The sequence below is a fragment of the Sinohyriopsis cumingii genome, chromosome 10 (genome assembly GCF_028554795.1).
Source record: "Sinohyriopsis cumingii isolate HCF-2022 chromosome 10, ASM2855479v2, whole genome shotgun sequence".
Lineage (NCBI taxonomy): Eukaryota > Metazoa > Mollusca > Bivalvia > Unionida > Unionidae > Sinohyriopsis > Sinohyriopsis cumingii.
In genome coordinates, this window is record NC_142970.1 from 46,852,438 (window position 1) to 46,877,180 (window position 24,743).

A 24,743-nucleotide genomic window follows, 5' to 3' on the forward strand; every position below is an offset into this window, starting at 1 on the left:
GATGGATTACTGTTGTTGCTATTGTGACTGAATATCAAGACAGTAATTCCAGTGCCCTGTCCTATACAGAAACAAGAAATCAATACAAAGTATTTTGGAAGTGTGGGCCTTTTGTGTGGAAATACAGCTTTGAGATCTGTGACTTGATGTCTGAAGGCCACCATGAGGTTTGTTGTTGCATTATCTTCACTGGGTTGTTTGTAGGTTAATCATGCCAATTTTACAACTTAATTAAACCTATTCTTGAATATATTGAATTTCACATTTAACCAGTTTGTGTCCCCATAATCATGGGCCCCTGCTCCGTTGCCTTTCATTGCAGGTTAAAAATTCATATTTGTATTATTGATGGGGGAAAAATATTTTATGTTTGATAAATCACATTCATGAGAAATTTTTTCTATACAAGTAGAGGCAACTGCAAACTGCACGGACCTTGATCTTCTATTGCTTGATGTTCTGGCAGATCTGGATCCATGTAATTTGTTAAGTAATTAGCATAACAGACAATGTAGACCTTTTTCTTTGGGTACGTAATGTGATGGCAGATTTGGGTTTATGTTGTTTGCATATGAACATGTATGCAGGTATATATGGTGTATTGCTTATCCATTGCAAGAATTCAGTGAAATAATAGCTTTTGTTGGCAGTTGTATTTTATGATGAAAAAATTGGTTGTTCAGACAAAATACGAACATTACTGACAAGCCATAAGAGTCAGACCTTAAAAACAAACCCATTTCAGTTCTATCAAAATTGGTACATGTATGTTTTGTACATTTTTTCCAATGTTTGACTTAAACCATTCATAAAAGATCTGAGTTTGACCACATACTAAATTTGACCATTTCTCTGGAGAGCAATTTTCATAAACTCATCTTGTCATACATCTAAATAGCTGATGACATGATTTACTATGACTGTCTTGTAACAAAACCGGTATTGAATGTCGTGTTTCTATATTGTCATTTGGAAATAATGAGGTCTGATAATTGAGATGAGGATGTACTTGAAATTGAGATGTTTTAGGAAAGCTGAGGCCTGACCATTGTTTGAACTGCGAGTGTGCACAGCTAATACATATGTAGATGTGCATTTGTAGTGACGAATACAGGAACACTCCCCTCAACATCATTAGAACTACAAACACTAACAGGAGAACTACCCTTAAAATTACGTAGGCAAGAATTGCTCCTCCAATACTCCATTCGATTAGATACCCACCCAGACTACCATCCCACCAAAATAGCTATAAACAAGTGTAAAGTTGTCTTCAAACCCAAAATCATACCCACCACACCAAGTGGCAAAGTAATCCTTGAACGAAGAGAAAAGATACCTCTACTAAAAAAACAGGTAACAAACAATACAGACCAGAACAAATCACCATGGTTACAAAAACCACCAAGGATTAACATTGAAGCTACCAATTAGGCAATAAAGAAGGACAAGAAAACTTACTAAAACCTGTACTGGTAAATGAAATCAACCAAAAATACCCCGACTATGTTAAAATATATACCGATGGATCAAAAACAAACAACCCACCAAGAACAGCAGCAGCAATAGTCATCCCTGAATTCAATATACACACAGGATCCAGATTACCTGACTATTGCTCCATTTACACTACTGAATTCTGGGCTATACTTGAGTCACTACAATGGATCAAAGACAACCAAATACCTAAAGCAGTCATTATAAGCGATTCCCTAAGTGTTATCAAATCGATCCAAAATCGCAATACACACTCTAGGGAACAATTCCTCGACAGAGCATGCCAATTAATCGATGATATCACCACAGCACATCAATTAGTTGAGCTCATGTGGATACCGTCGCACATTGGATTCTCTGGCAATGAAACAGCAGACAGAGTTGCATAAACCAAATTAGGAGATCAACTCTATCAAGCTTAACTATAGCTCTGCAGAAGCACCAAGCTTCACACAAACATATATAGACCAAACATGGCAAGATTTTTGGAACTCCTCCACAAAAGGTAGAAAGCACCATGAAACCCAAAAAACCGTAGATAGGAACATACAGCTACCTAAGGTTACCTATTTAGAACAGAAAACCATAATCAGGATAATAACTGGAAAAACTAAACTAGCAAGCAGTTTTGGAAGGTTTATAGGACCCAAACCAGCAACCATTAACTGCTTTACCTGCCACACCACCGAAGATCTACACCACGTATTCACTATATGCCCAAAATATCAACCCACTCGGAAAATATTTATCAAAAGCCAAAAAGAGATTGGATCACCACACATACCCAGAGTTACTTATGGACTCTAATAAAAATAAACAATCAGCATATAAAAATATAAATAAATTCATAGACTCAGCAGGACTTAGGAAGAAAATATAATTACTATCCCCACAAAACCAAAAGACCCAGTAAGGAGCTAAATAAATTTAGAAGCCACCACATAAAAACCCATAACATATCATTCAATGTTATAAAAATAATAATAAATAATTCACTTACGAAGCACCTATCAAAAACTAAGGAAACCGCAAAATCGGATGTCCTAGATGTCCTTAATGAACCAAGTAATCAGCTTGGACTCCAGTCCTAGATGTCCTTAATGAACCGTGTAATCGGCTAGGACTCCAGTCTCTTGCTAAATAAAGTATAAATAACATTCAATCTCTAAAACATTAATAAATAAATAACTTAAAGAGACAATATCTAAAAACTTATAAATAACATAACGTAGGAAGCACACCCTAAACACCTCGACTAGTAATACCATAATAACCTTGAAAATCTCTCTTCATACATGATTTCTACTAACAACCTCTATAAACAGCATAGAACACCCCCCTTTTAGAACATTTTGAGAAAGAAAAAAAAATTGCAAGAAACACCAGGCAAATGCAACAAGAAACCAGTGATGTAAAGCAACCAGGACCGTTCCTGAGCTCTCCTTCCCACTAATGACAGCCAACCATTCAACTGTAAGGGACCTTTATGGACCCACAGATTGAGGCCAAACTATCAGGGCTCCTTGAACCCATAAAAGCCTGGGGGAGGTGGCACCATTTCCTTCCCCAGGAACAACTAGCAGGCTGCGGTGCAGTCAGAAGAGTGGCACATGCACAATTGTGCGCACGCCACTATAATTAAACTCAACAACAACAAAAGTGACGAATACTTCTATGGGCAAACAAAAGCAATAATGCTTGTATGGATGTACATATGCAGTTGCAATTACATGTATGGATGTACACATGCAGGTGCAAATACATGTATGGATATACACATGCAGGTGCAAATACATGTATGATGTACACATGCAAGCAGTAGTGAATGTATGGATGTGCATATGCAGTTGCAATTACATGTATGGATGTGCACATGCAGTTGCAATTACATGTATGGATGTACACATGCAGTTGCAATTACATGTATGGATGTACACATGCAGTTGCAATTACATATATGGATGTGCACATGCAGTTGCAATTACATGTATGGATGTGCACATGCAGTTGCAATTACATGTATGGATGTGCACATGCAGGTGCAATTACATGTATGGATGTACACATGCAGTTGCAATTACATGTATGGATGTACACATGCAGGTGCAATTACATGTATGGATGTACACATGCAGTTGCAATTACATGCATGGATGTATACATGCAAGCAGTAGTGCATGTATGGATGTGTGTATGCAAGTAATACTGTATGGGTGTGCACATGCAGGTGTTAATACACGGGTGCAAGTGTTAATACACATAGATGTACAATGTATTGACTAATACACACATAGATGTACACATGCAAGTGCTAATACACATAGATGTACACATGCAGGTGTTAATACACATAGATGTACACATGCAGGTGTTAATAAAGTTTGATGTACACATGCAAGTACTAATACAGTAGGTGAAGACAGGCAGGTGCTTATACTCATACATGCAAGTGCTAATGCACATAGATTTACACATGCAAATGTTAATACACATATATGTACACATAGAAATGCTAATACACATAGATGTACATACTGACATACTGAATAGGGGGCAAAGGGCGCGAATCATCCCCAGCATCACTTCAGCAGAGCAATAAAGGGGAAAAGAGAAAGGGATAGTAGAAAAATGAAAAGGAAACGGAGAGAGAGAGATGGGTAAGTACAACTTATTCCCGTCACCCCTGCCAGGGTATAGGCCACCTACAAAAGATCGCCAGAAACTTCTGTCCTGTGCCATCCCTTCAGGCTGACTCCAGGTGTGACACAGCTTAGTGATGTACACCTTAAGGTTACGTCACCAGGTGTTTCTTGGTTGGCCCCTTCTCCGCTTGCCTTGAAGGTTCCACCTCAATGCCTGTCTGGTAAAGTTGGTTGGAGGCTTACGTAGTGTGTGTCCTGTCCAACCTCCCCTTCTCTTCTTGATCTCATCTTCTACTGGGAGCTGAGAGGTTCTCTGCCACAGTTTGGCGTTGCTGAAGGTGTTTGGCGAGTGGATCTGGAGAATTCTTCTTAGGCAGCTGTTGATGAAGGTCTGAACTCTCATTACGGTCGACTTGGTGGTTATCCTTGGTCTGCTTCATACAGTAGGACTGATTTCACGTTGGAGTTGAGAGATGGGTAAAGGAGGATAATATTTTGAAGATTTGGTGATGCCCCCCTGTGGTGGTGCTAGTATGGTCCTTGACAAATTGACTTCTGTGACCAGTGTTTACAGAGATCAAGTCACTGATATGCTTTGGTTGTTTAATGCTGAAGGTAAAATCGACTGTCATGTGTACTGTAATGGTGACGGCAAAATTGATCGTCAGTTTTTTTACTTTAATGGTGATGGCAAAATCGACAGTCATGTGTACTTTAATGGTGACAGCAAAATCGACAGCCATGTGTACTTTAGTGCTAAAGGCCAATTCAACAATGTTGCATACATTAGCCAGACATAATAGCTGATACGGACCAATTATGGCTTGCTAGAGACATGGTAGTCTCAGGTGCAGTGATTATTAACATTAAAAATAGGTTAACTGTATCAGTTACTTAAGAAAATAATCGAATGGAATTATTCAGATGCTGCCTTTTCAATCTGCAGCATTAACTGTATTCAGTCACAACATGAGCCAGTGGCAGAAACTAAGTGGGGCAAACATAAAAAGTGCTGAGAAAATTGCACAAAAAACCGAGGTATGTGGTGCTGCAGTTATTTGATGTGTGTGTCAGCATAGCTAGCTGCAATGGAGCTTTTCAGAACTCAAACTAATAAAGATATATTTAAGGTCCATAGTGAGCAAGGAATACTAACCGCTTAGAAATGCTGCCGATTGAAAGGGAAATGGCTGCAACAATTAACTTTGAAGACATTTTCATTACTTTTCATGACTTTACAGCAGTAGAAGTGCGTAAAATTACATTGTGGCATTGAGACCTGAATGACACAAAGTCAGATATATTTTTGATCATGAGATATAGACTTAAATTCTAAATTTGAAAATTTCTAATTATAAACTAAAAAATAATAAATTCAAAAAATACATTGACACTGTGACATAATTACAATATTGTTAAAAAAATTTCTTTGTTGATTATGTTTATCAAATAACTAAATTGGGTTAAGCTGCATAAAATAAGTGACAGAGGGCAGCATCTCGGACCTCCACTATGGTGGCATTTTAGTGCCTTACACCACTGTGTACACATGTATGTGCTAATACATGTATAAATGTGCACATGTACAGTTGTACTTATGCAAGCAATAATACACATGGATGTATATATGCAAGCAATAATACATATATGGATGTACATATGCAAGCAATAATACATGTATGGATAGAGACATACAACCGCTCTGGTGGCCTAGTGGTTAGAGCATCCGCCTCAGATGCGGGAGGTCGTGGGATCGATCCCGGGCCATGTTATACCAAAGACTTACAAAAATGGTACTAACAGCTGCCTCGCTTGGCGCTCAGCATTAAGAGGTCAGTGTTAGGACTGGTCGGCCTGGTGTCAGGATAATGTGACTGGGTGGGACATCATGCTACACGTCTGCGGCACGATGCATCAGTGCTAGACATCACTATAAAACTGTCACACTGCAGACATCGTAGTGATATAACTGAAAAATAGTTGAAGCCTTGTTAAAAATCCAAATCACACACACACACACATATGCAAGCAGTAATACATGTATGGATGTACATATGCAAGCAATAATACATGTATGGATGTACATATGCAAGCAGCAATACATATTTATATATACATGCAAGCAGTAATACGTGTGTGGATGTACACATGCAAGCAATAATACATGTATGGATGTACATAACGCAAGCAATAATACATATATGGATTTACATATGTATGTATGTATATATGCAAGCATTAATACATGTAGTTATTTATACATGCAAGCAGTAATACATGTATGGATGTATATATGCAAGCAATAATACATGTATCTATTTATACATGCAAGCAGTAATACATGTATCGATGTACACATACAAGCAATAATACATGTATGGATGTACATAACGCAAGCAATAATACATATATGGATTTACATATGTATGTATGTATATATGCAAGCATTAATACATGTATTTATGTATACATGCAATCAGTAATACATGTATGGATGTACATATGCAAGCAGTAATACATGTATGGAGTTACCTATGCAAGCAATAATACATATATTTATATATACATGCAAGCAGTAATACATATATGGATGTACATATGCAAGCAGTAATACATGTATGGATGTACATATGCAACCTGTAATACATGTATGGATAGACATACAAGCAATAATACACATGGATGTATAGATGTAAGCAGTAATACATATATGGATGTATACATGCAAGCAGTAATACATATATGGATGTACATATGCAAGCAATAATACATGTATGGATGTACAAATGCAAGCAATAATACATGTATGGATAGAGATATGCAAGCAATAATACATGTATGGATAGAGATATGAAAGCAATAATACATGTATGGATGTACACATGCAAGCAATAATACATGTATGGATAGAGATATGAAAGCAATAATACATGTATAGATAAAGATATGCAAGCAATAATACATGTATGGATAGAGATATGAAAGCAATAATACATGTATGGATAAAGATATGAAAGCAATAATACATGTATGGATGTACACATGCTGGCAATAATACATGTATGGATAGAGATATGAAAGCAATAATACATGTATGGATGTACACATGCAAGCAATAATACATGTATGGATAGAGATATGAAAGCAATAATACATGTATGGATGTACACATGCTGGCAATAATACATGTATGGATAGAGATATGAAAGCAATAATACATGTATGGATGTACACATGCAAGCAATAATACATGTATGGATAGAGATATGAAAGCAATAATACATGTATGGATAGAGATATGAAAGCAATAATACATGTATGGATAGAGATATGAAAGCAATAATACATGTATGGATAGAGATATGCAAGCAATAATACATGTATAGATGGAGATATGCAAGCAATAATACATGTATGGATAGAGATATGAAAGCAATAATACATGTATGGATAGAGATATGAAAGCAATAGTAGATGTATGGATGTACACATGCTAGCAATAATACATGTATGGATAGAGATATGAAAGCAATAATACATTTATGGATACAGATAGGCAAGCAATACTACATGTATGGATAGACATGCAAGCAGTAATACACATGGATGAATCATGCAAGCAATAATACATGTATAGATGTACATGTACAAACAATAATACATGTATTATTGTACATAGGCAAAATAATCCATGTATAGTTGTATATGTGCAAGCAATAATACATGTGTGAGATGTACATGTGCAAGCAGTAATGTATAGATATACATTTGTAAGCAATAATAAATGTTCTTGTACACATTCAGGTAGTAATATATACATGTGCGCATGCAATTATTCTTGGGCAGGAACACATAGTTTCCTATATTTTCTGCAATTTTGAGGATGTAAAAGGTCCTAGTGAACTTAATTGGAGAGCAGAATCCATTTACATGTATATGTAAATTGGTATTCTGGTATTGTAATGGATTCATTGCCATCATTGTCATTAGAAATGACTGAATGATAATGACTGGTCAAAGTCTACCAGAAAATAAAATGGTAATGCAAAAAAAATGTATTATTTATACATCTAGTTAGAGCAGGCAATAAGTTTATGTAGTGCGTTTTATCTGCTTAATATGGTAATGACTGGCCAAGGACAAAGGGAGATTAGCCACACAGCTGTTTTGGCCAGATGGCCAGGAAACTTTACACCAGGCGATTATGGATCTTTCCAGAATTTGTTCTAATCCCTTCCCATACTCATTTACATGATAGAATCTTTCCTGCTGCATCAAAATATATGAAGTTGTACAGACTTATTACATGAACTAGAAAGGAAAATAAGTTAAAAAAGTCAACAACAAAAAAGATCATTTTCTGTGATATTTTGACACACAGACACACGCACATCTTTTAGTCAAGGCTGTAGGAGCATTTCACACTGTTGATTCAGATATATGACATGGTATTAACTGTTGATAGACCACCTATTGGTGATAGCTAATTGGGAGACATATAGCTGCTAAGCAGAGTTGATTGACATTTGATACTGGAAAGGTCCATGATCCTCAGGGCAATTCTTTTCATTGAATATACACAACTTTATGTGGGGTGGGGAGAGATCACATGTAAAGACATGCACATGTAGCATGATGGGGAACTGAGGTGAAAATTTGGTCTCCTTGTTCCTTGTGTCAGTCATTATGACTAAGAGCTTAATTAATTATTTAAAATGCTGCTTCATGGGATCAAATACTCACATCGCAGTATCATACATGTATTTCATTCCCTGTTATGGACTTAGTATGGGCTTCTAGTGTTACCAGGGCCTAGGATGGCTGAGTGGTCGAGGTGCTTGCCTTTACAGATCACTCTCACATCTCTCGATTGTTTGCATTTGCTCGAGTCTTGGGATGGCCAACATCAGTATGTGAAAAAGCTTGTCATTATAGTTGCTCCTGGGTTATTGGTTCTTCCTGGGGTTTTCCTGGAATCTGTTTGATCCTAAATAGAGATGTGAAAGTTTGGTGAATTTCTAATGAGTACCCATAGATCCTAATGATCGGTTACCTGGGTACCTGGGTACCTGGTCAAAGGGAAATTGTATTAAATGTGAACTTGAACTACTTTGTTGTAGGTTCACTCATGCCAACCCCCAAGAGAGGTATAAGCGTAATTTATTACTAATATAAGTGGCAAAGAACATAATATGAGCATAAAAAGAGCAATCTATATATTATATGCCTTAATTATGGAAAACTCAATGAAAAACATACATATTTATTTAATTTACTGTACATTTATTTTTGCTTCTTAACTGGATCTGCGGTTAAATTTTTTGTCGCAAGTCAGCTAAATCCATGTGGATTAGTAGTTAATACTTGAGTATGGACACAAAAGAAATTGATAAATTATGTATGCATAACACTCACTTTAACTAGTCTACAGTAACTTTCGTGAATAGTCATGAAGTCCACAAATAATGACTGCTGTAGTATCCTCAATCTGCCATGGTACATCCCTTAATGATGGTCCGATGTAACATGTTTTTAAGTTTAACAAAATCCAACTCCTCTAACATTTTTCAGTCATATAACATCCAAGAGTTACATTGATACAGCCCGTTTTTTAAATTTTAAAAATGATGTCTGGTGCCATTTATTTTCAGTTTAGACTGGTATGCTACATATGTAGCATCAAAATAGAATCCTGTCTGTTTTCTTGGAACTGTTTCATATAAAATTGATGCAAAAAATTACCATATTTACACAAGTGGTCAATTTTTTAAAAAAAAATTTTCAGTGTTATTAAATAGGAAAGATTTGCCTTCTATTTAAATATTTCATTGAAAATTTTCATTCTGTATACTTGTCCATTTCGTTCATAGTTTCCTAACATGGTGTAAGAAAAGTGCTTATTATGATAACCAACTTTTTGTGTGCCTTTGCCCCAACAAAAATATATTTCTTGGGTTTCCCACAAATAAAAATGGTCCTGTAAATGAACATGTGAACAGCGGCCCAGATTTGAATAGCTAATGCTTGCTCCAGGGCCACAAACATGAATAAAAAATGACATTAGTTAAACTGGACATTTATACTGTGCTTTCTTTTGTTTGAATTGTAATATGTATTTATATTTTATTTTGTCGAATATTTCTTAATCAGTACTTACTGTCGCTGCCAACAAAAGGTATTGACTTAGTTAATGTCATAAGGATCTCAAAACAAGCATGTTTAAATCACGAAAAAATGGCACACGAATCATGGACAGGCACGAAGTTAAGACTCTAGCTTTAAATATCTTAAATAGGTTGCACAAAAAATGAGAGAAGTGTCCTCCCTTGTATTATTATATAGTATATGTATGACAAGTAAATTGTAAGCAACCATACGATGATGAATAAATGCACACACAACATGAACCTTGCACTGTAATTGTTACAGTGTCTTGATCTGAACTTGGAATACTTCTTTTTAACAGGTACCCAGTTGCTCATTTTATTACCCAGGTTATTATAAACGGGCAGGTACCCAAGTACCTGTTGCTATCTTTTAATCTTAAATAAAGATGGTGACTGTTAGACCTCCATTGTTGTTGCTATGGTTCATTTGTGGTTGTTATGGGAGTAATGCCATTTCTAAGCACATGATATATACATGGTGGGGGGAACCCCAGAAAGAACCAATGACCCACAGAAAGCTACTGGCAAACTTTTTTAGATACTCACATTTGCCAGTCCTGAGACTTGAACCCATGTGAACAGAGGAGACATGTTAGAGATCTGTAAAGGCGATCACCTTAGACCACTCACCCACTCCATGTTGCCTGGTTGCCATGGTGTTGATAATGCTTATATATCAGTAGTTTGAACTGTGTCAATGATGAGCGAGGTTCATGCATATTTATGAGGTGATCTTATATATGATTGGCTTACCTTGTTACCATCATGGAAACCATTACTCTGATTTGATTTTGATCAAAACTAAATCATGGGCTTTTACATTTTATTGTCAAGATTTTGAGCAATTGCAAACATAAGCAGGACCAACACCTGTTAATAAGCTAATTTTGCATATGATTAGTTGAGCTTGCTAACACTCTTGAAGTCAAACTTTTGATCTGTTGGGTTTATTATGATCATTAAATGGATATCCCATTACTTGGGTACCTGCCTGTTGGTAATAAACCAGGTAATAAAATGAGCCATGTACCCGTTTAATATATACAAGTCTGCTGCCAGCGCTTGTAAAGGCAGCAATCAATTTGTTTTCAAGTTGACAATCGTTTTGATTGAGCCACAAAAACATATACATTTTCAGTGCCAAACTGAGGCCTGCTTCTTGCAGTAAATAATTGAACCTAATCCCATGGCTTGTTTTCCCACATGACACTCTTTAATTGAGCTGCAAGTGTGGTACAGTGGCAAATAACAGAGGGTGGTTATTTGATCTTGCATCACAAATGACGTTCTGTTGCAACCTTGAATAGATTTCGCAAATTGTATGATCATATTGTTACTTAAAAAGCTCAAGCGCAGTATCTGAATAAGCATCTGCACATGACAGTGTGTCCAAGGAAGGGAGTCGGACAATATTTAAATGACTAGAACATGACGATTTACTAGATGACAATGGAGAGATTTCAGAACATTATCAAAAAATGAGTACGAGTATGTTGACTTTGTATCAGATGACATTAGGTAGTGATATTTATAGGATACTGTGAATTGAAAAAAATGTCGATTTATTTTCAGGTTTGTACACATTTGATTCAATTTCCATTTGATTGGGGTACCCAAGTAAGTGATTGTTCGAATCAGTGGGTGCCCAGTAGAAGTTTTCTAAATTTTTAAAGCTTTGATCAATTTTCATCAAGATTCTGGATGACTTTGATTATGACAATAGACTGTGCATATTAATTTTATCTTTATATCTAGAAAGAATTCGTATCAGGATTAGTAAAGTTGTTAAAATCAGCATGATAAATGCAGTGAATTTCATAAGCCAGCTTTGTGAAATGTTTAACTGTTACGCTACATAAACCACTCGGACCTCTTGTTCTGTGATTCTTCTCATTCTTTTATAATTCTTTTCTTCAGACAAGACTGGGGGTGAACGTAGAGCAGTGCCCCATGTCAACTGGTTGTGATGTAAAAGAAGAAAAAACTGAAGAAATTGCTGCCATATTTACAAAATGTAGAGGCCAATGTGAAGTCATTGCCTGTGTGCCAAAAATCAGAAGAGGGAAGTTTCCGGGACGGTTACCATCTTGAAAATATCATCTAGGTCCTTATTTAGAAAAAATCCATGAATGTTAATCCCAGGTTTAACAATATCAAAATCGATTTCCTCATTTCAGGGAGTAAGCACTTGGGCTAGAGCAAATTTCAATCTTATTTTCTGGTTGCAGAGCAAGTACCCAAGAAAGGAAACATTTTAAGTTCATTTCCTTCAAAAGAAAGAAAAACAAAGAAAACAATTAACTAAAATGGTTTTTCATTTGAAACATGGGTACTTTTTTGTAGACATTTATATATATTAATTTTTTTGGAAAAAAACACTTGTGAAGATGACAACTAAATTGGACAAAAGGTCAGAGGTTTTGGCTGCAAGTAAGACTCGGAGTGGTAGCTTTAATTCGGATCCAGTCGATAATTTTGAAGAAGGTATTCCGACTGCTAACCTTTCACCAGAAAAGGAAGGAAATGTGGTATACAACTCAGATTCACTTACCAGATCACGGAAAATTGGCTCAAAAGTTAGTCAGATGAAGGAATTGTTTCAGACAGGAGAGAAAAAGGATGATCCCAAAATTCAGACTGGTCGTCACCATGTTCCATCGGACTCCGATAAATCACCGGTTAATAAACGAAAAAGAACTCCGGATTTAACAACATCTTCACACAATACATCAGCTTCTCGATCAAATCAACCATCATCTCAGCCTGTAATTTATGAGGCAACTAACCATGTTCAGCGTTTTAATTACACTCGTGCTTTATTTGCTCGAATGGAAGAAGAAACTAAACTTGCACAAGAACGTGAAAAAAATGCACAACTGCGCAAGCGATCACCTGGGCGTGGTGCGACCAGCCCATCCCCAGTTGTTTCCCCTACTTCTAGTTTCCCAACTAGTCCAGAGCCAAATAAACGATCTTCATTTGAAGACAGTAAACATTCCATAGACTCGAATAAAAAATCTCGCTCATCATCAGACCCTAAACAGCCAGATAAAGGGGATTATTCACAAACAAATTCTGGTAATCGTAGATCTCGTGCTGATCAACGTCCACCCATTCCAGAAAGAAAACCGGATTTTCGATCAGAACCTGATATTCCAAAAGTAACATCAACATCTTTACTAAGTAGTACACCTGGTGGGTTACTATGGAAACGAAGACAACAGCAAGATGTTTTATCAGAAATAAGCACAAATCGAGAGCCATATTTTGCAAGGTCAAAGCCATCGTCAGGCACTGCTGTATCACCAAGAGAAGAAGAGAAGATGGAAGTGGATAATGGAAGACAGAGTTCATTAGATAATATTATTATTAGTAAATCGGATCAACACATAAATGGAGATTTATCTGTTAAATCTGGATACCAGTCTTCAGGTTATTCTTTGGACTATGGTAATTTATATCGAGGCAGATCATCTTCCTCAGAAATGCTTGATAGGTTGAAAAGATCTTCATCTAATGAAAGCAGTGATCGTCGAAGTCGATCAGCGTCAATTGAACGGTTAAATGAATCTAGTGATAGTTCAGCTGTAGTCTATCGGACTAAGAAGCCAGAAAGTGGTACTGTGCCTGGGAAGAGATTAAGTAAAGAAGAAATTCAAGCAGCAATAGATCGTGCAGATAATTATCTTACACACACAAGTTCATCATCGGAGGATTCACAGGCAGATGAGCAAACAAAACGTAGGTCTTTGGAAGTGAAGACTGAGGATGTAAGTCCGCAGTCTCACATGAGAGGCTGGGCCAAGTATAGAAATCAGCGCTATTCTAGGACTTCTGATTACTTAGATGAGAAAGTTGGAGATGTGACCAAGTTAGGGAGTATTTCAGATTCTAGTGTAAGCAACTACAGAAAATCTTCTATGGAGAACCTACCCACCTCCACACCAGATACAAACAAAAATTTTCCTAGTGTTGGTCCCACCGTTACTGAAAGTAAACCCCAAGATTCCACAGATAACAAAATTGTCAGCAAATCCCAGGTTTCCATGGAAACCAAACTTGAAAGCCAGTTTCATGTTTCCATGGAAGTAAAGCATGACAGCCAATCCCATGTAAAAGACATAGGCTTCCCTGTATCAGAGACAATTCCTGTTTCAGACACAAATATTCAGTCAGTTTCCTCGAATGGTATCAGTAAACCACCGATAATCCCACGTAGGACAGCCCCCCCTCCACCACCCTCAAAACCCTCTCTTTTACTAATACGACCACAAGATCCCCCACCACCAACTCCATTTCTGAGCAAAGCAGAAGAGATAGTGGCTGCCACTGTTTCTGCAGTTACAAATGAGGCACCACCATCAACAGCAGAATTAGAGTCTTTGGATAATGCCGATGGGGAAGAAATTGAATTCAGGCAAAAAGATAGAAGCAGCCCAAATTCTTCTAGGTGAGTGTCTTTAGTTATATCTTTTCATTTGTTCTTATATCGCATTAACACTGTCAGTGGTACTCTGGCTGAGTAAACATAGCTATGGCACTCTTGCTGGAAGTTGCCACTAAAGCCCATTTTTACACTCTTGCTGGAAGTTGCCACTCAAGCCCATTTTTAGTTTCTTTAGACCCCGCATGAGCCTCACCCATATTATGCTATATTCTACTGATGAAATCACCATTTTTTCTTGAATTTTAGAATTTTTCTGCAGTTGAAAATCACTTATATTGTAATTTCATACTTATTCTTGCATTTAATAATGAGCTAAAATGTTATCTTCAAAAATGTTAACTTTCAAATATCACATGAACAGACAAATTTTTTTTTAAAAATCTGGAAAGAGTGATGAGTTTTATTTTGCAGAAATTCAGGAATTTTAAGTGAAGATCCAATCCTGGGACATTGTTCTTTGAGACCCTTATATTAGAAAATGAATCCTGTTTTTATCCATAAATGCAAAATTCACTCAATTATCATTTGTTGTGAACCTTTTGTTTCACTGAAAAGATTCATTGTTTCTTTATGAAATTTAGAATATGGGTTGATAGTTAACTTTTAAGCAAACATTGTGGATGACTTTCATTTTTGACAAGGAGACAATCATTTGGGGTCAAAAGTTCAAAGGAAAAGGTCATATTTACTAATAGAAGGAAAAATGATTTCCACAAAGCTGCTCAAGTTCTGTATAACATGCCTTGGCTGAACTTTCTTGATAGATTGCATTGGAAACAAGGGAGAGAAAAAACTATTGGTTTGGAGTTAAAAAGGTCAAAGTCAAGGCCACAATTTTAAGAAGAGTCACCTAGTCATACACTGTTAGTCTGAAGTTCAGAAGTAGCTTACATTTTGGCAGGGAAGAAACCTAATGATTTTGGGTTCAGGGGTCAGTGGTCAAAGTCACATTGTAAGTCTGTAATCTACTATTTATGATGTTATTTTTTTAAAAATTGTTTTTACAGAGGTTGGTGTGAGTTGCTACATGTGCTCCTTAACATATTAACAATTATTATATCATTATGACTGACATTGTATTAGTCTCATTATTTTGTACAAAAAGTTCACTTTTTTCATTTATGGGGTGGGTGGGGTGAAAATGATTGAAAGCAGGGATATAATTGCAGATTTATTTACAGTATACCTCAGAAAATAATGTGTTTTGCAAATAAAGTTTCAGTCGAACTGTATAATTCAGCCACTTAAGGAAATTGATCTGACTTCGAACTTAAACAGACTTATGCAAGCTTAAAGTTTATAGAAATGCTGTAGGGGAGACAACTCTTGCAGACATGCAGCATTTATGATTTAAAGTAGGTGACTATGACAATGTACTTTGTAAAATGCAAACAGCACTGACCAAGATCTAACAATTTGAAATGCGGCAGCAGATTAAGGTTCTATTAGGATGTCACCAATTAAGGATTCTGTTGATCTCATTATGTACTTTAAGCATGTACTCTAGATTAATAAAATATTTGCATATCTTTGTCTTAATTGACTCAAAGTTTAAGTTTCTTTAGTGTTCAAAGATAGGCAAAGCATCTTAATTTTAAGATTCTAGTCAAAAGTCTAATGGGTTGTTTGTGTACTTTTCCATTAGTATGCAGTTTGCTGTTTGATCAGTGTCCAATTAATTAGTTATTCCAGTCTTTTCTTTTGTATCAGTGCAAATGTATAAAATGGCTTAATGGCCAAGACAAATTGGAATATACATTAAGGCTTTGGAAGATGAGTACCGCAGGAGTCCAACTGGAAACTGCACAGTCAGATGTGCCATGGCAAAATGCGCTGGCAGATCTGGATCTGTGCATTTTTTTTACGGGTAATCAATAGAACAAATGACTTAGACCCAGATCTTCATGTGCATTATGCTATGGTAGATCAGGATTTCTGTTGTTTGTAATCTTACTCGGCTTATAAGCAAGTACATTTGGTATTTGTTTTTTGTTTTTTAAATCAATCACTTCAGATGGGCAAGAAACAGTTGAAATGTATCCCATTTTCAGAGTTTTATTGATTGTTACATAATGGAAACCTTACTTGTAAAAGAAGTTTCATGAAAGTATTCTTTATATACCATGTTTTCTGAAGAGTCATAATGATGGTTGTGTGGAAGAATATTTTATTTGTCATAGGACATTTGGTCATAAATTTTTATCTGAAGGGGCATTTAATCTATTTAGTTAATTGACGGAATTATTATTACTGTGTCTTTCCATTGAGTGCAAAGTGAGTTCGAGTAATTGTATGTTAAAGTCCTGCAGGAAAAAGTACCTTTTATTACAAAGCTATACACCTGTCACGCAGATGAAATGAGTAAATGAGGGCAAGCAAATTACCAGTTTGTCTAACCTAACTTCAATAGGTCAGTTTAAAAGTAAGTTGGCTGGCTCATCGTTATTCCACTGTTGTTGAATGATATACTAGGAATTGTGATTATCTGTCAGTCCATCCATCCATCTGTCTATAAACCACTAATTGGAAATTTGAAAACTGTATATTTGGTTGCTCATGAGATAGTTTCTATTTGCAAGAGGGGTATAACTTTTGTGCCTGTGCCTTGGGATCAGTAAGATAGGGTCAAAGGTCAAAGATTAGTGCAGTACCAATAATGGTTTTGAATATTCTTCAACCAGACATTTTTGCATGAAGGCATATAAATACATATAATGAATTTAAATTTATGCGTTCTGGATCACTGTCCCATGATAGAGCATGGAGATTGACCATGGTAAGCCATGGCAGTAACACAAGTTGCAGGTAGGGCAACAGACTTGAGTCTTTGATTAGATGTGATCACTTGTTTTGAAGTTGATTCCTGAATGATGGAATTAGTACCATGTGTCTATATATATATATATATATATATATATATATATATATATATATATATATATATATATATATATATATGCACTTACCATATATACTTGCACTTACCATATATACTTGCTTCTAAGTTGAGTCAAACTGCCAATAACAAAGAGACTGATCTGATCTGACTTAGCGTAATTTGCCTGCAGAGCAGGGTAGATATTGTTTTTTTTCTTCTACTGATTACTACTAATTAACTACATAGACCCAGATTTGTCAGTACATTATTGATGGCAAATCTGGGTCTGTGCTGTTTGCAGTTGGATGCAACTTACAAGTGAGTATATATGGTATTTGGCAGATGCAGTTGCAAACTGTATAGGGTCTGTTGTTTGCGCGTGAACTTGACTTGTATGTATGTATGTATGTATATGTTTGTGTGTGTGTGTGTATATATATATATATATATATATATATATATATATATATATATATATATTACATCATGGATCATTAATTCCACCATATTGTAAGCTTTTTAAATGACAAAAAATATTTACATGCAAGTTTTCATTTTGAACTTGAAGCGATGAAGAGGAAACATCAGTTAATCACGAAGAAGTCATTGAGTAAGCATATTCTCTTGTTTAAATCATATTCAGGTCTTGTGTCTACATTGAGCAAATACTGTCGGTCACACATTCACAGAGAATACAAAATATAATAAAATTTGGCAAGAGAACTATTTTTGCAAACATTTTTGGGGTAAACGATAAGTTGCATAAGTGCTTGGCATCAGCCATTCACTGAAATATTATGCAGAATTAACTGTATTTGCAGATTTTAATGATGTGAAAATATGATTTACAGTATTTGGTCATGCAGTCCCATCCTTCATATAACACTCCTTAAAACAGCAGGTGCTTGATGTTTGCTTGAAGGCCCTGCCACCTTCTGCACATCCAAACAGCACTGAATTCTGAAAGCTGACTGCATTCATATTGGCACAGTTAATTTTGCAAAATCTTGAAATATATTGTCTAATATCAATAATGCATTACCTGTTGTTATTGTGTCGCTTACTTTTCTTGATGGAAATTACCAACATATATATAGTTGTGCTGCCTCCATCACAATGATGTCAGCATTGCTATGTCCCATTTTTCTCCCCAAAAGGCATGACAAACATTAGTTGAGGGTTGGGTAAAGAAAAATGCTAATGTATGCATTTTTATGAAAGAAATGCAATTATTATATGCTCATTTTTTTTCTCCATTAACTTTACATTGTCTGAATTGTTCAGTATTTTACGATATTGCACACCTTCATATTGCATTCATGTGCATAAAGGAACTACTTTCTATTGTAAACAAACAATGGATGCAGATGACAGCACTTTTGATTTGTAAACAAATCATGTACACTCGTGTAGTAGGCGCTTTACAGTTTGGTTGATTAAATTTGTTTCTGAATGAACTAAAGCAGATGTTTCGTGGACTGCCACTTACCAGCAGCTTTGGCACATTCTGCGTTAACTTTTTTGATACAATGTTTCGGATTTAGGCTAGCTATACAGTTGACACCAGAAAGTGTCGTACAAATAACATACAAGTGACAAGGCGTAAACTGTCTTCTTTTGCTGGTAATAAGAATTGCAAAAAATATACTTACAGTTTTACATCCAGAATTTCCTCAAAATGCCCTTTCTTAGTTCTGCAAATCCGAATTACAAGAGCCATGTCATAGGTTCTCAGTCTTGATTACACATTTCGGAATTGTACTGTAATTTCGAATATAAGTGGAATTAAATCTTCCTTACTGCACTCAAAATGAAATAAGCATTAAAGTCAATAGTGTCTTTTTGATAATTGCAATTGAAAGACTTCATATTTTTTCCATATTATCATTTCAAACATTCAATGACACTTGACAGAATCAGAAACACATTTGCAGATGTCAACATGCTTCTCCCTTGCTTCTTTGATCCGATGTATTTCATGTGGAATTGTCACATATAAAGCCAGTCCATAATCATGAAATTTCGTAGAATCGAAAAAAAATACCAAAATGTATTCTTTTCAGATCAGATGGAAAAGTTGTTGCAATGCACATTCATTTACAATATGACTCCAGATTTCAATTTTAACTATATCTTTAACTTTATATGGGCAGAGTTATGTGCGCAGTAATAATGTTGTTGTTGTGTAATGATGAATCTACGCGTGTGTATTTTGTTTGGAATACGGCTTACATTCATTTTCTTTGTTTCTTGTATTGCATTTTGTTTATATAATTAAGCATTAGGTAGAATAAGAAAATGAGCATATAATAACAATGTTGCTGCATTTTTATTGGAGAATATGAACTCATTTTTTCGGATGGATATACTGCATTCCCAAGGTTGTGCAGTATTTAAATTAGAAAAACTCATTAATATTTTCCCATGCAAATGCAGTAACCTATAAATATAAAGGTTCAGACTCTGTGGTCACAAAATATGTAAGTACAGATCGGAAAACATGAATTTTCAAAATGTTTTAAGATTAAAAAAATTAAAGTCAAGTACATGTAACTAGGGAAAGAAAATTGGGCTTTTAAACAGAGTGTTTGAAATTTTGTTTGCCCATTTCACTTATGTTTGGTGTATGCCACCTCCTTTTTATTAACTTGTGTGTGTCTTTCCTATTGAAAGAGACGTGTATTGCAGCTCATACATATTATTATACCAACTTTGTATCTGTTCAGTGATTATTTTCATTGCTTTTTACATTGTCCACTTTGAGTTTCTTTCTGAAAATTCCCACACAAAGCTTGAAGGGAAAAAAATGATTGTTAATTTTTGGGTGGGCTTTTTATGCACTGTTCACAGTACTTGTGTTATTTTTTTGTTATGTATGAAAAATCAGAGGATATGAAAAATTTCAGATAGTATGGCTTATATTAGTGGTTCCCAATATTGTTTTGGCAGCAACCCTAAAAAGCATTTGTTTTTTCTGAGCTTTACAGCCTCATTTCCACATTTTGATAAGTTTTGACACCCTCAAAAAAAATCCTGGCAACCCTCCTTAACGTCCTCATGACCCTGATTTGGGTTGTGACCTGAAGGTTTGGGAATCACTGGTTTGTATTATACAACATTGAAGCCTAATTTAACTGGAACTGAGTGTCTAAGATAGAATATTGACAGTGTCTTCCTTCAAAAATGTTTTGTGAAAGCTAACCTATAAGTATGGAGACATTAGTGAAAGCAGGACAAGATATTTCTGACTAACTCTTTGAATATAATGAAACATATAATTTAACATCAACAGTCAAACCTGTGTTTAATTGCTCCTCAGTACCACGCAACGGCAGTTTTTAAGGACAGGTGGTTTTTGTATGCAGTTTAAAGTCGTGTAGGAGTATTTGAAGGCAATGATGAACCATCAATATGTGCATATAGATATTTGGTGTAATTGTTTTAATTAATTAACCTGGTGAAATTATGACTTTTTTAAGTGCTGGTGATTAATTCAGATAGGAGGTGAAATAGACATTAAGCGGTAATGATCGATGGTTGCTATACAGAGTATGCAGGGCTTGCTGGTCAAGAGGACCACCAAAACAGAACGTGGTTGCTGATAATGTTGAGTTGATTAGTCACTATATGCAGGCAAAGTAGTAAGAATTCAGAGAAGACTACAAAATGCTGCAGGCAGTGGTTTCTTTATGCAGGTAGCTGTTGGACAAGGTTTGACTAGTTATTATACAGTGGTGCTAGCAATTGCTTAATTGGTGTTAAATCGGCTTATAATGATTATAACTAACAACAGCAGTAACAAAACGGCTAGCACTAATAGAATGCATGTCTGTAGAAAACTAGTAAATATTCTGTATATGATAAATTTCCACTCATGTATTCTTATAATTTGTACATTTACATGTTTCATATTACAGAAGGAATGTCGAATCTGCATCTTCATTGCCTTCTTTTTGAATCTGTAAATAGTTTGTAAGTTCACTGAAAATTAGAATGGGGAATTCTGTTTGTAAATTTCCCTCCAAATTAAAAAAACAAACACAAAACCAACTAAACGACAGTAAAAACATTAGCAGCAAAGTAAAGAAAAAAAATATGGCAGATTTGTTCAGTGTGTACTGGTACTGCATTATTTGCACCATCGTTGACTTTATCAGGTTAGAAAATTTAGTGTCTTATCGTGATTTAAAGACATTTGCTCCATGACAACTTGATGGATGTTTACTGATGAGTACTTAGTATGCTGGCTGTAGAAATGCTTGGACCTGAGGATTTAATAAATTTCAGGTGCAAAAGTGTCCAGAAGAACCATAAGTCGAAATTTTAAAATGTCGCTGATTCCAAAACATCCAGGAAAACTTTAAGTCAAGATTTAAGAGTCTCAGATGCCAAACGTTCGTCAAGATATAAGAAAGTCTTAGATGCCAAAACATCCAGAAGAACCTTGATTAAATCAGAATTAAAGAAAGTCTTGGATGCCTAAACCATGATTAAGTAAAGATTAAAGAATCTTGGATGCTAGAAGGACCAGTTGATCCTTGATTAGATCAAGTTTAAAAAATCTCAGATGCCAAAATGACCAGAAAGAACCTTGATAAAGTCAAGATTAAAGAAAGTCTCTGATGCCAAAAAGTCCAAAAGATCCCTGTTAAGTAAAGATTTAAGAAAGTTTCAGATATCAAAAAGCCCAGAAGAACCTTGATTAAGTCAAGAATTATAAAAGTCTCTGATGCCAAAACATCCAGAAAAACCTTAAGTCCGAATTTAAGAGCTAGATGCCAGAATGTCCAGAAGAACCTTAAGTCAAGATTTAAGAAAGTCTCAGGTGCCCAAAAGTCCAAAAGAACCTTAATTAGGTAAAGATTTAAGAAAGAGAGTCCAGAAGACCCTAATGAAGTCAAGATTTAAGAAACTCCATTGCCAAAAAGTCATCAAGATATAAGAAAGTTTCAAACGTCAAAAAGTCCAGATGATCATTGATTAAATCGAGAGGAAGACTCAATGTACTACTTCCTCTTTTCTAAAAAGTTACTTCCTGTGATGTCTACTTGTAGTGGGACCAGTGTAAATATCCAACACTATTGACAAGTAGAAGGAAGTATCTTCTTAACTATGACAGCATGTGTTACTTATTGTAAACATGCTCAGAAGTACAGCATTTAAATGCAGACATTATCATGTTAAACATGACTACACCCTTATAGCGACATTTTTGCAATAAAAATGCTTGGAACCTGGGAAATAATGCTATGGAAAGACACTTTCAGGTGGCAGAGAACAGTTTCTTATCTTGGCCTCTAGCAAATTTCTAACTTTTAAGGGTAAGGTATGATTTTTTGAGTGAGTATTGTGTAATACTTAAAGATATGGATATATTTGTGAATTTGGTCTTTCTGGCTTGTGGTGTTCTTGAAATTGATGTGAGGCATGTACACCCTGTGTAGTCATTGCACATTATTTAGCCAGTGAAATACCAATAGTTGTCTAGGAAGCATAGCTAGCCACTTACAGAAGTAGACACATTGGTCCAAGGCAGGTAAAATATCTCAAAAACAGATGGGACGACAACTATTTTCAATTGCATCAAGCTGTTAAGTACACGATGTTTGTCAAAATTATCACCCAGGGAAACGGCTTGGAGTTCTCAAAAATGGCCTTCAGATATGAAAAATGCATGTATAAATTTGTGGGTGGGGTGCATCAACTTCTTATTCTATGAATTTCTACCGACTTGTCAGGTCAGGTGAATGATATTCTTATGTGTTGCTGTATTATACCTATCCAAAAATATGGACATTTTTGACCTCACTTGTGTATTTTATTTTTCATGAATTGTATTAGGCATGTGTGTGCAACATTAAATTTGTGCATAAAAACTATCTTGCGTCCTCAGTAACTCACATTTCGCATATATTTGTAGTGACTTCCCTTACCTGCTGTGTCATCAGGTGAGGAGTTGATTTAATATCTATGAAAGGCTTTCTTTGATACATCATTTAATATTTCACTTTTTCTAGTCATTGTGTACTCTGGTATAGTACTTTGATTATTATATATTATAGGTAAATGTATCTTTATTTTTTATTAAAGTATGTACATTTTCCTTAATTTATCCATTTTAAAATTTGAGAATGATTTAGTTAAACATCATTGAGGAAAATAAATGCGTATGGTTATTATTTTTTGTTAAAATTATTGACAAATGAGCATTTGTAGTTCGTTGATTTGGTACATGGACAACACTATCCCATTTAAATGTAATACTTTATGCAGAACCGTATCCCCTTTAAATATAACCCATTATCTCCTGACTTCATTTTTCAACATATTTGCTGTTATATATCATATTAAGACACTGAGATATATCAGTGGGAGAAGAAAGATATTGCCACAGCTGTGATATCACTTTTGGGAACTACTTTTTGTTTCACTGCTCCGGTGACCTATTGGTAAGAACGTCTGCCTTGGATGCAGGAGGTCATAGGTTCGATCCCCAGCCGAGTTATATCAAAGACTTAACAAAAATGGTACTAACAGCGGCCTAACTTGGCGCTCAGCATTAAGAGGTTTGTGTTAGGACAGGCTGGCCTGATGTCAGGATAATGTGACTGGGTGGGACATGTAGTCTGCGGCATGATGCCCCAGTGCTAGACATCACTATAAACTGCCACACTGCAGACATCATTGCGATATGACTGAAAAATTGTTAAAGCTATGTAAAAATCCAAATCACACATACACACATACTTTTTGTTTCCATTTAGGAAGTATATCTGCCCTTATAGATATTGTTTTTTTAACACATTAACCCCTAGCGACGACTTAATGGGGCAGAAGGTAGTAGCCTACTGCCGAGCTCTGTAGCGTCATGGTCATGCATGATACTCTAAAGTGGGTGGTATTATAGAAAGGTAGACAGATGTAGCTCTACAGTGATACCAAATAATCTGGAATATCTAGTTGCGCTACAAAAAAAAGATTAAAAAAACTCATTTTTTTTATCCTACTTTTTCTACCCAAAATTCGCCTGTGGTCAGAATTCGATTTTGTATCAGGATTTTAGACTCTTTGATCTCAGATCTAAGGCAAACCAGTATGAATTGCAAACAGAC

General features: G+C 35.6%; 1 protein-coding gene across 1 annotated transcript in view; it reads left to right on the forward strand.

Annotated features, from left to right (window-relative positions):
- LOC149789989 (uncharacterized) overlaps positions 1 to 24,743 on the forward strand; it is a 226,954-nt gene that overhangs the window by 41,012 nt on the left and 161,199 nt on the right. Inside the window, exons 2-3 of the mRNA XM_089972076.1 lie at positions 12,224 to 14,756; positions 18,200 to 18,241. Of these exons, the coding sequence (XP_089828202.1) occupies positions 12,694 to 14,756; positions 18,200 to 18,241 (2,105 nt within the window). The 5' untranslated portion in view covers positions 12,224 to 12,693. The remainder of the gene's footprint in view (positions 1 to 12,223; positions 14,757 to 18,199; positions 18,242 to 24,743) is intronic.